Source organism: Galeopterus variegatus, unplaced genomic scaffold (genome assembly GCF_000696425.1).
Source record: "Galeopterus variegatus unplaced genomic scaffold, G_variegatus-3.0.2 Scaffold506, whole genome shotgun sequence".
Lineage (NCBI taxonomy): Eukaryota > Metazoa > Chordata > Mammalia > Dermoptera > Cynocephalidae > Galeopterus > Galeopterus variegatus.
This window is the reverse complement of record NW_007726617.1, coordinates 267,965-279,191: the sequence shown is the minus strand read 5'-3', so window position 1 is coordinate 279,191 and position 11,227 is coordinate 267,965. Positions and strand designations below refer to the sequence as shown.

Here is an 11,227-nt window from a genome sequence, read left to right as displayed (position 1 = left end):
AAAAAAGAATTCAGGTCCTGCCAACAGTGGGGCAAAATACTGTGACAGCCCGTGTCTGAGGGGGTGTTTGTATGACCCCTCCCCTCCACACTGGCCCCCATGATGTTGATCCCTGGTTCTCACCCCAATTCAAGCCTCTTTGTCCACCCCCACCCCAGGCAGGAGAGGAGAGCCCCTTTCCCCCACTGAAAACTGGACTCTGACCACAGAGCCAGTGACTGCTTGTTTTCCCAGAGGAGCACACACTAAAAGGCTTCCTCACTCCCCTGGGCTGACCACAGGAGATGATCCCTGAGATACGTAGCCTTAGCTCCCCATGACATCATCACCAGTCACCATTCAGGAATTCACCCAGGGCATTGGGAAGTTGGTGGATATCCTCCCACAGAGGCCTATTTGCTTTATCCAAAGGCACATATTACTGGCTTCCTGAACTGTCATGGCTCCTATCTGTGTTTTATGTCCACTGCAGGATTTCCTTAAGTAAAGAGATCAGGTATTAATAATCCACATCCTCCATAAGGCCTGATATAGTAGATCCTCAATAATTGCTGAATGAATGAATGAACATACAAATGAAAAAACAAGTGTCCATATGAGCATTCCCAGGCAGAATGGCCTGTTTTCCTCTGTAGGAAAATGAGATGTACCCTATTATTGAAGACATTCCTCCTGACTCTTAAAAAGATTCCAGAGGCTAATAACCTTCAGAGTCAAGAGGATCATTTTTCCTTGTCTAAACTAAATTTCTCTAGACACAACTTCAGTGTGTTTTCTTCTAATCTACTTCCTTGGCCACTGGGACTAATACCCATTTCTTTGCAAGGAGACAGTTACTAATTTACCCTTTCAGCCTTTTCTTAAACAAATTTCATCCCAGGCCCTTTATTGTTCCCTCCCTGGGGTCCTATTATCCAGCCCTTTCCCTGTTCCACTGCTCCTTGGGCCTTTTGCCAAGCTCTCAAAGGCCTCCTTCAGCTGTAGAGGCAGGAATGGGACAGACTGTTCACAGAGCCATGTACAAACACACATGCCTACACACGCAGGACAAACACCTCTCCGCACCCATTACCCTCAATCCTTGGTAAGCACACATTCATAGGCAGCCTCCACACAAGTCACAGATTCACGTCCTCCCACCTGCACCCCTCTGAGCCCTAGTCCTGTGAATTCTCACACACCTGCATGCACACTCACATGCATATGAATATGCCAGCTGCACAGACCTATGCTTTTAACCTACAGATGAGCCAAACAGGGTGGAACATCTGAAACCCTCTTCCTCCTCCTCCTCCTCCTTGCTGCCTTCCTTCCCCAATTCTCCTTCCCATTGGACACCACAGACCCAGCCTACTTTTTCTCCACCTCCACAGTGATTTTCCACTTCCAAGCCAAAGGCAAGGAAAAAATAAACTGAAGTTCAAAGTTCACTCCTACGTCTTCCTCCTGTCCTCCTCCCATTCTTTTTTCCCAGTCCTCAATGCATCTTCCATTTGTCCAGAGCACAGACCCACCTTCCATCCCCTTCCCAACCTTCACTCCTCTGTCTGTAGTGAGCACAGCTTCCTGGGTGTTTATCTTTTAGAAATGAACAATGGGGAAGCATTGGAAGCTGACAGCTGAGCTGGGTTCCATCTCAGATCTGTTGACAGGCTGGGTTGCTGGGACCCTGAGCTGGCTGGGCACTGTGTTACCCAACCAGGGGATTCAGGAGCATGAGCCTGGTGTGACACCCATTCATTCATTCATTCATCAAATATTTATCCAGTACCTATAACATGCCAACCACTACTCTGCATAAACAAAATCAACAAAAACCTTCCTCTGTGTTATGTACATTCTATGGGTGGGGACAGAAAATAAATAAGTAAAATATATTGGGTATCAGGTGGTGATAAAAGAAAGAAAGAAAGGAGAATGGGGTGCAGGCTGAAGGTGGAGTGTGCAATTTTAAATGGGATGGTCAAGGAAGGTGACATTTGAACAAAGACCTAAAGGAGATAAAGGAGCAAGCCATGGTGAGAGCTAGAAGGAGATTGTCCCAGGCAGTAGGAACAGTCCTGCAAGTGCAGAATGCTATGAAACATCAGTGTAGAGAGCCATGGAGAACAGGTACTAGGGGATGGCAGGAAAGGGGGTGCCATACAGAGTAGCTCTTCCTCTACCTGAAGGGGTGCCAGGAAAGATGAGAGGCCAAATTAGGGATGAAACTGTGACCTCCGATGGAGCAAAAGCTAAAAAGCAGACAGAGAAAACAAAACAAAAGTTTGAGAGGTCCGGGGAGGCCAGTTCCAGAAGAAAGGAGCTGACCCTGCAATGAGAGGATTAAGGGGAGACATCGAGATTCCTCACAAAGCCTGGTGGGTGGCAGAGGAGAGGTGAGCCCCATTGCTGAGCACCTCTCAAATCCAGCCAGTGTTTGCCTCAAAAATAAGTTACCCCAAGGAGTGGGGGACAGGGCCATTGAAGTATCCTTGACCATGTTCAGCAGGGCAGAGGTGAAGGGTCATGGCACTGCTGGGCATCATCTCCCTCCCAGCCCAGGGTCCACATGAACCCCACTGTTTATTCCCCATACTTTCATTTCTTGAGCACTTCCTATGTGCTACACAAAGTGCTTGCCATATAAACCTCGTCGCAACCTCCTAAGGAAGCAATTATTGTCTTTAGTTTACAGACGAGGAACACCCCCACCCCGTCTGTCCCAGCCCTCCACAGCTCCACTTCTTGCTTAGCCTGGAAGCACAGACTCCACCAGGCACCCAGACAGGCTGGCCTGGGCTCAAATCCCTGCTCCTCCACTTCATTGCTATGTGGCCTGGGACTAGTTTTTTGCCCTTTCTGAGACCGAGTGTCTCCATCTGGGGACAAAATGGGGGAAGTAATATAGCAATATTCACCTCACAGACGTTTGTGAGAATCTACTGGGAGAAGGCAGTGTTTCTCGGTCTTGGCACTGTGACATACTGTGACCAGTGATGTGTAGCTAAAAATAGTTAAATCAGGGAAGGTTGCAAATGGTCTTGTTTTTTTAGTATAAATATCAGTGAATTCAATGTTTTCTCTGCGATGACATCAGTCTCCCTTACTGCCATTCCACAAAGCCTTCCTGAATGGGACATAAAGCGGTGGAATGACAGCTAAGCCCCTGGGAATTTGCACATAGGCTGCAGCCTATCTTATCTGTGCCACAGCCCCTGGGAGTGCAGCAAGAAAACAAACACTGTCTTTCCTGCGGTCTGATGTCAGGATAAGGCTAACAGCCACTGAGCTGACAGCCATAAAGCACTGGCATGGGGCTTGGCACATAGTAGGAGCTTCTTGGAAGAGTGAATCACAGTGAGGCAGGGGAGCAGATGCGGAGAGAACGAAAACTCTGGTGACAAAACACTGCATATACATAATCTGTTACTCTCAGGCACAAAATGACATTTTTCTCCTAAGGAGATAGAAGTACCCTAAAGCAGAAAGGGGGAGAGGAACAATGGAGTGGGTTGATAAGGCTACTGGGGTGGGTTGATGACGGTGGGACCTAATGTAGGAGGCTGGCCCAGGGTCCCTCAAGTTCCCCCTGGGAAGACACTGGGTCTGCTCAGGAAGCCTTGAAGTGAAGTGATATCTAGAGGTTGGAAACAATGGTGGAACATTCATGCCTAAGTCAGGGCTGAGGGCTGGAGACAACTTGACCCAAAATTATCTTTGTCCAAGGCCACCCATCTAGACAAGCTCTGTTGCTAGGCTCTCCCCAGCATGAGACTCACGGGTGCTTGGAATCAGTCACAAAGCTTCTTCCCTCCAGCCACCACCAACTCACTCCTGCTCATTCCACAGCTTTCCAGTTCCCCCTCCCCACTGCAACCCCACCCTCAGCCCCCAAGTGGGTCTGGCCAACTCCAACTCAGGCCACCGTGCCCCAAGCCTGCCTAGGGTCTTCCCACCTGGAGACAGCTGTATTTGCCAGGACTCAGGGCTGTGCCCACAGCCAGCCCCACCCTCCTGCAGTGGCTGAGAAGCTGTTCTGGCTGTTGGGATAGGCCCTGCCAGGAGCACCAAGCAGCACTGCCCAATTCATCCGCCTCCCTGTGGACACTGCCCACACAGTCTGCATTATGGCTCCCAGCCCAAGGGCAGCTGTGAGGTCCTGTCCCTTCTCAATCCCAACCTACCCTCCCCTAAACCATGTGAGAAAGAGGATGATGGAGGAAATTAAAGACAGTGGTGAGCACTGCACCCTTTCATCTCTGCCCTCTTCCTTGCACCATTCACTGTTCCTTGCCCAGGATTCCTCCCTTCCCCACAGTGGGCACAGTGGCCCCAGACATAGCCAGAGTCCATCCAAAAAAGACTAGGATTCTTTATTTCAATCAGCAAACTCATATTCGTCAAGCCCTAGACCACAGTGGGCAGCCCTCCCTCCTTTGTCCTCTCCCCCCACCCCTTAGCCACAGTGAGGGGAATGGAAAATGAGAAGCCAAGGAAGCCTCTGCCCGGGAATGCTGCCCCAGATGTGTGGTGAGCGCAGTCCAGCTGTGGCTGGGGTGGCATTCACCACAAGCCCCTCCCTATAAATTAAGTCCCTGCAGTCACAGCTGCGGGAGAGGCGTACTCGAGAAAATGAGGCCAGAAGGCAGCATCCCTGACTCCCAGCCAAGGAACGGACAGAGGGCATGGAGCTCGGGGGCAGGAGAGGCCAGGGGAAAGAGAGGAGGCATGGCAGGGGGCTAAGGCCCCCAAATTTTGGTCCCAGGGAAAAAGAAGAGGCCAGTTGGTCCAGTTTTGTTGGATGTGGGGAAGGGAATGTATTAGTAAGCACAGGGGGAGAGGCCACCATCAGGCTCCCCCAGAAGTGTCAGGACAGGCTGGATCCCCACCCTGGCAGAGGGAAGCTCGAGAGTTCTGGAGGCTCTCAGGGAATGTTGTTGCTAAAATATATATACACATATATATTAACCATTCACAGAAGGGCAGGGGTCGGGGCAGGATCAGAGGATCTGGCGTGGCATCCCGTAGCCAGTCATGCCTGCCTGAGACGCCCCGCGGTTGGTGCCCATCTGTAACCCAATCACGTTCTTGCCCTCTTGCAGCTGGTTGTCCGAGAAGTTCCGAGGGTTCTCCTTGGATTTCCTGGATGGAAAGAGAGCACTGGTTAGAAGGAGGTCAGAGGCTGCCCCAGTAAATCTCTTCCCTGGACAGAGCACAGCTTTGTCTATGGGCTCAAAGGCTGGTGCCAGCTCTGCCCTGGAGAGCATTGAGCTCTCTGAAGCCACCTCATCATCTCTTCAAAGGGACAGTCACCTGCTACCCCAGGGAGAATTGTGAGGATTAAGTGATAAGAGAAATATGGAAGTGCTTTGTAAAGGCCCAGTTGCTGTGGAGACATCAGTTATTTCCTAGGGACAGGAATGGGCAGGAGCACTACACCTGCTGGGCACGGCGGCTGCCCCAGCAATACTTACTTAGGAAACCAGTTGGGATCCCCAGAGAAGAGCCCATCACCCCGGGCTACCGCCAGCCCACCCAGGTTCATCAGCGTCCGCTGCACACAGGCCATGTTCTTTCCTGGGAAGGAGAAAGGGAATGTGTTGACCTCAGCAGGGCTGGGATTCTGGATGCCAGGTTTCCACCTCAGTTACTAAGTCAGCAGGCCTAGCTTTCTGGTTCTTTTTATTCTTCGTCCCCATACGCTTTTCAATCCCAACCCCTACCTCGGCCAACTCTTCACACACACACACACCCCTCTTTGTTGTCAGGGGACCAGAAACCTGTCCCTTCTCTCCAGTCAAGATGGCCCAGCCCAATTTCTGGTCTCCTGGATGACAGTCCCCAGGCCCTGGCCCACCTTCCCAGAGGTCCACAGTTTGGAAGATGTCAGTTGTGTTGATGCCATAGCGCTCAGCTGCTTGCAGGAACTGAGAGATCTGCTCCATCTGCTTGAAGGCCATGCTGGAGGCCTGGATCTTCTTTACCGGGGCCTGCCCCTCGGGGTACAGGCCATTAATGAGCTCACACAGCACCTGGGAGAGGACAACAGGTGTGCAGAGGTGAGGACATGCCTATCACAGATCAGTGTGTGCCACCCTAAGAGACAGACAGTGAACCAGAGAGGTCCCTCTCCTGCCTGAAGACAGCTCAGACTCCTGGAGTGAGCCCCCTCCCCCCGTCCTTCTTGCCCAGCCCCCACCTCTGAGCCCAGAGCAAAAAGCCAGTTTAGTCTTTCCTTGCTATTCAAATACCACTGTCTAGAGTACACCGTCCCACAGTCCCATCCTTAGAGATACTCTTCCCTGATGTCACCTGGAGCCTTCCACTGCAGGGGAAGCATATTCACCCTCATCCTTCACCTGATGGGGAGGGAGGAAAGCCTGGGTCCTCTATCTCCTCGATAAAGACATTCAGGCTGAGGAAGAAGTTGGAACTGGTGTGCCCTCAGTCTTCCCTTCTTTAGGTTAAACAATCCCTAATCCCCCAGAACCAGCCCTGCTCTCCCTGTACTTCCAATCGAGTGGGGGCCCAGCTCTCACCGTGCCATCCTTGAGCCAGTTCTGGAAGTTCTCACGCCCAGGCTGGGGCCGGCCCACATCCTTTCGGCACTGGGTGGTGATCCACTGGATCAGGATCTGCTCCAGGTCCATATCATACTGTTTCTCAATCTTCTGCTGTACCTCCCGGCTCAGGCCATATGCAGGTCCCCTGTTGGCCATTCTTAAGGGCAGTGTTGGCTGTGGGGAGCTAGGGAGAGCACACGCCCAGCCAGGCTCAAGATCAACACTCTGCAGCCTGTGGGGTAGGGAATTCAGCCTACAGGGACACATGCCATATCCCCCAGAGTGGGTCCCAAGGCTGAGGACCAGAACTTCTGCCAAATGACTCCTGCATATGAACTAGAACAGTGCTGCTCAGAACACTGGGAGATATCGTGGGGCCATACAGGCCGTGTCTGTATCCCCCCACCCCTGTGACATGTAGTACGTTAATTATATTGAGCCCCCACCCCCACCCCACATTAGATTTCTTTTGAACAAATGGTTTTACTACTAGAATGAAGTATAAAATCCAATGGAATAGAATATGAGGTAAATGAGGCCAAGATTGCGGGTTCAACTCCTCATGTGGGGTGGTCGGCTTTAGCAAAAGCAAACTGGTCACTCTAATCACAACCCCGGGAAAGAGAATGATTTGGGGAGAGGAGGAGGAATATGGAACAGCTTGGGAAATATATGCCAGGAGTTGGAAGACCAGTTGATCTTAAATCTACCCTTGATCAAACACTGGATTTTAACTGAGCACCTACTATTTGTGCTAGAGATTGTGGAAGAGATAGAGGTCCATGGTCCTAAAGTGCCAACATTACCATCAGGAAGACACTGTGAGGACACATAAAAGGGTAAGGACTGCACACGATGAATACTAAACTGCACAATTCAGGTCACACGTTATAGGAATTAAAAGAGGATGGGCAGAAGCAGCCTGAGAGGGCTTCCTGGAAGAGGCAGGTATGAGTAGCCTCTTAACAGATTTCAGCAAGCAAAATAAACCTCCCATGAAAAACCAGGCAATAAAAATAAATTCTACTTTCCCTTCTAGGAGCTGTGGTAGGCAGAATAACGGCCCCCCAAAGGTGTCCATTCCCTAATCCCCAGAACTTGTGGATACGTTACCTTACATGGTAAAAAGGGACTTTGTAGATGTGATTAGGGCAATAAAAATAAATTCTACTTTCCCTTCTAGGAGCTGTGGTAGGCAGAATAACGGCCCCCAAAGGTGTCCATTCCCTAATCCCCAGAACTTGTGGATACGTTACCTTACATGGTAAAAAGGGACTTTGTAGATGTGATTAAATTAAGGATCTTGAGGTGGGGGAGAGTAGCCTGGATCATCCAGGTGGGCCCAGTGTAATCACAAGGGTCCTGTCCCTACTATGTGACAGAGGGAGGCAGCTGAGTCAGAGTGGCAGAAGTGACGAAGGAAGCAAAGATTGGAGTCACACAGGGCCATGAACCAAGCAACGGAGCTGGCTTCTAGAAGCCGGAAAAGGCAAGGATATGGATTCCCTCCTATACCCCGCAGAAGGAACGGAGCCCTGCCAACACCTGGATTTTAGCCAGTGAGCTGTTGAGGTCTCTAGAAGTGTAAGATACTACATTTATGTTATTTTAAGTCACTAAGTTTGTAGTAATTTGTTACAGCAGAAATAGGAAACTAACACAGGAGCCTTGGGTGCTGTTTTTAGAGAAACCTAGGAAGAAAGAGAAGGATGGGGAAACACACAGGAGGGTTTCTTTAACTTAGTTTGAGGACCTTGGTTAACAAGAGCCGGGTTTCCTGACCGCTGGCCTGAGTTGGCAGCACCTCTCTGTGGGCAGTCTGTCCCCACCTGCCACCTCACCATCTAGGTCATACACCCAGGGGCCTGCGGAGCAAATCCCAGGGATGTTACTGATGCCATGGAGAGCCAGGAACAGAGAAGGGATATGGTACCCCATTTTCTGTCCCCATCCCTTCCCTGGATGGGCTCTGCTCTGAAATAAAGCTAACTATCTGGTTGCTCACAAACAAGGATCCCCAGAACAGGGACCTGCATTCAAGCAAAGGAAAGGGAGCCACCCCTTCTCCCCACATCTGGCTCCAGGCCAGGTCAGACTTAAGGGATGAAGTCATTGTGGCTCCCTTTCTCCCACACACCCCAAGTAAAACAATCCTGCCACACCCCCAGTGGGCCTCAGGCTCTGCTGAAGTACAAGCAGCCAGGCTGCTTCAAACACCTATACACCTCTCAGCCCCAGAGGTTGTATGTCTCGGACCAGTGCCCTATCCCCCACACCAAGATGGCTGCTCCTTTCTACTCTGGCTTATTGAGCTGCACATTTCCGGCAGAGATCCGCCCCATAAATCAGTTATTTTTAAACCTCATTAAGAGCAACCCATCCCACCCCAGCCTGAAAGTCGGTCCAGATAAATGTCAGTCTGGGCCCTGACCCACAGTGCCAGCCACACACATAATCTGCTGAGGGAAGGCAGGTGGGTCGGGTGGCTAGAACCCAAGGAGAGAGGGAGACAAGCTTCCCTCCCCACTCTGTCCCGCCCAGCCCAGCCCAGCCCCAACTGCTCAGCCGCCACTCAGTCTACATAAGTTTATAACCTCTGATGCACAGTGGGACGGCTGGAAGACTTGATAGGAAGAGGAAGGGGCTAAAGGCTGCTATTCCCAGTAAGCCCCCTTTTTCCAGCCCAATTTCTGAACGTCTCCTCTGGGAGCAGCTTCACCATGGTCAAGGCTGTGTTTCCAGGGGCCAAGTGGTCTGAGGCCCGGGGATCACAATGGCACAGGTAAAGAAAGAGCAGGAGAATGATTAACCCAGACACCAGGGTTAAGAGTGGAGAGAAGAGCCCAAGGCCCTTCCAGTGCTCCCCACTCCCCGCAGGGCACCTGGCCTCCCAGACCCCCCTCTGGGCTGTGGGTGGATGCTGAGGCCCCCTCCCCCACTCTGGGACCTGGACACAGCTGACAGGGTTGTGGCCTCCAGCTGCAGTGTCTCTGCTCCACTCTGGAGCCACTGCCCTAGAGTCCTGAGGTGCCAGAGCCACAGGGTGGAGCTCTGGGAAGGGGCGGTCCCAGCCAGGCCCAGCCTGGCCAGCAGCTGTTTCTCCTCCCCATTCCCAGGCAGGCGGGAGCTGATGGGCTGCGGCTGCTGGAGCTGGAAGCCCACCCCAGTGATACCCAGGGAACCTAACCCTGCCCTCTCTCAAAGGAAGGGAAAACAGCAAGTCACCTACAGGGGCGCGGGGGTGGGGGGTGCTGGGGAAGAAAGATAGGCCCAGCTGGAAAACAGGTGTGGGAGATACCCAGCGCTGGGGATCCCAAGGGAAGACAACAGCTGAACAACTTGAGGGGGCAGGCTGGCAGTGAGTAACCTACACTCTAGAGCTGACTACAGCTGTGGGAACAACCCTCACCCCCACCAGCGGGATTACAATAGCCAGGAAAGGGGTGGGGCCAGGAAAGGCAATCCAGCCCTCAGCCCCACCCAGACCCTGGTGGAAGCTTACCTCACCCCATCCTACCAAAGAAAAGGCGGACACTGGGTGAGGGTGGGGGGATTTCAGTGTTCTTGGCTGGGGTGTGTAACTGGCAAGACAAAGGGACTCTCCATTCACAGTGAGGATGGGACACAGGGGAACTTCCCAACTCAGATTTGGGATTGGGACTATTGTGAAAGAGCGCAACGGGGACGCCAGCCCACAAAGTGAGGTGCCACAGCAAGCGGGAAGAAGCAAGGATGGTGGGAGACCTAGGTTACAGGGCAGTCCCCTCACCACCAAGAATTGTGAGCAGAAGAGAAATCTGAAGCTCCGGAAACAGGAAGTCTCAAGGCTTGCGCAGGAAGAGGGGGTGAGGAGGTGGGGGCCGTTGCCAGGGCTTCTGTGTACCAAACACAGGAATGGAGGCAGGGTGGGGGGACCAGGTGGGAACAGCCACTCAACACGGGTGGGGAGGGGAGGCTCTGAGCACAGGGGCAGAGTGGGATCCTCACAGCAGTTCTCAGGTACAGCCAGGTGCAAGGAATTCCTCCGGGAGGCAGCTATGGAGGGTAGAGAGAGCATTTGGAGGAGATGGGAAATGACCAGTTTGTGGGTAGAGGTGCAGACTCAAGGAAGTAGAAATTCAGGAGAAGAACTGCCCTGGGAAGGGAATGTGCCTTCTGGTCTAGAGAGTCCATACCTGAAAATCCTGCAGGGAGAAGGGATGGAATGAGGAAAGGTTTAGAGGCCAATCCCCACGGGGCGTAAGCAGGGACTGGGGAGAGGCAGGCAGGACTGCAGTTGGACAAAGACTATCTGTTGGTTCTGGAATGGTAGAGCCCAGCTGGCCCCGCCCTACCTTGGCCTCCTCTGCAGTTTTAGGTCTGCCCTGTGGAGGAGGAAGGAGAAATTGGGAGGGGGGGATGGAGATGGGGAGCTGTCCCCGTCTGGGACTCTTGAATCAAAGAGAACTGGCGGAGCCCGTCCAAGCCACAGGCCTCCTACACCTGGTCTCCACACTCCATCCCCACTCCCACCTCTCTTCTTTCTGCCCCACAGATATCAAGTGCTCCCAGAACCTCCCCAGCACTGCCTCCAGGAAGCTCCAGGAGGCCTGAGGAGCGGCAGTCCACTTCCGGTCCTGCAGGTCCAGCCCCCACAACCGCCGCCCCCCACCCCCACCGCCACACCCTGGGCCGTTACTGTG

At 52.5% G+C, this 11,227-nt stretch overlaps 1 protein-coding gene across 1 annotated transcript in view; it reads right to left on the bottom strand.

Annotated features, from left to right (window-relative positions):
* Positions 1 to 4,332: 4,332 nt before the first annotated feature.
* Positions 4,333 to 11,227, bottom strand: part of TAGLN2 (transgelin 2) — a 9,076-nt gene continuing 2,181 nt past the window's right edge. The window contains exons 2-5 of the mRNA XM_008569529.1: positions 6,522 to 6,729; positions 5,840 to 6,014; positions 5,457 to 5,559; positions 4,333 to 5,124 (exon numbers count right to left, since the gene is read on the bottom strand). Coding sequence (XP_008567751.1) covers positions 4,983 to 5,124; positions 5,457 to 5,559; positions 5,840 to 6,014; positions 6,522 to 6,701 — 600 coding nt within the window. The 5' untranslated portion in view covers positions 6,702 to 6,729 and the 3' untranslated portion in view covers positions 4,333 to 4,982. The remainder of the gene's footprint in view (positions 5,125 to 5,456; positions 5,560 to 5,839; positions 6,015 to 6,521; positions 6,730 to 11,227) is intronic.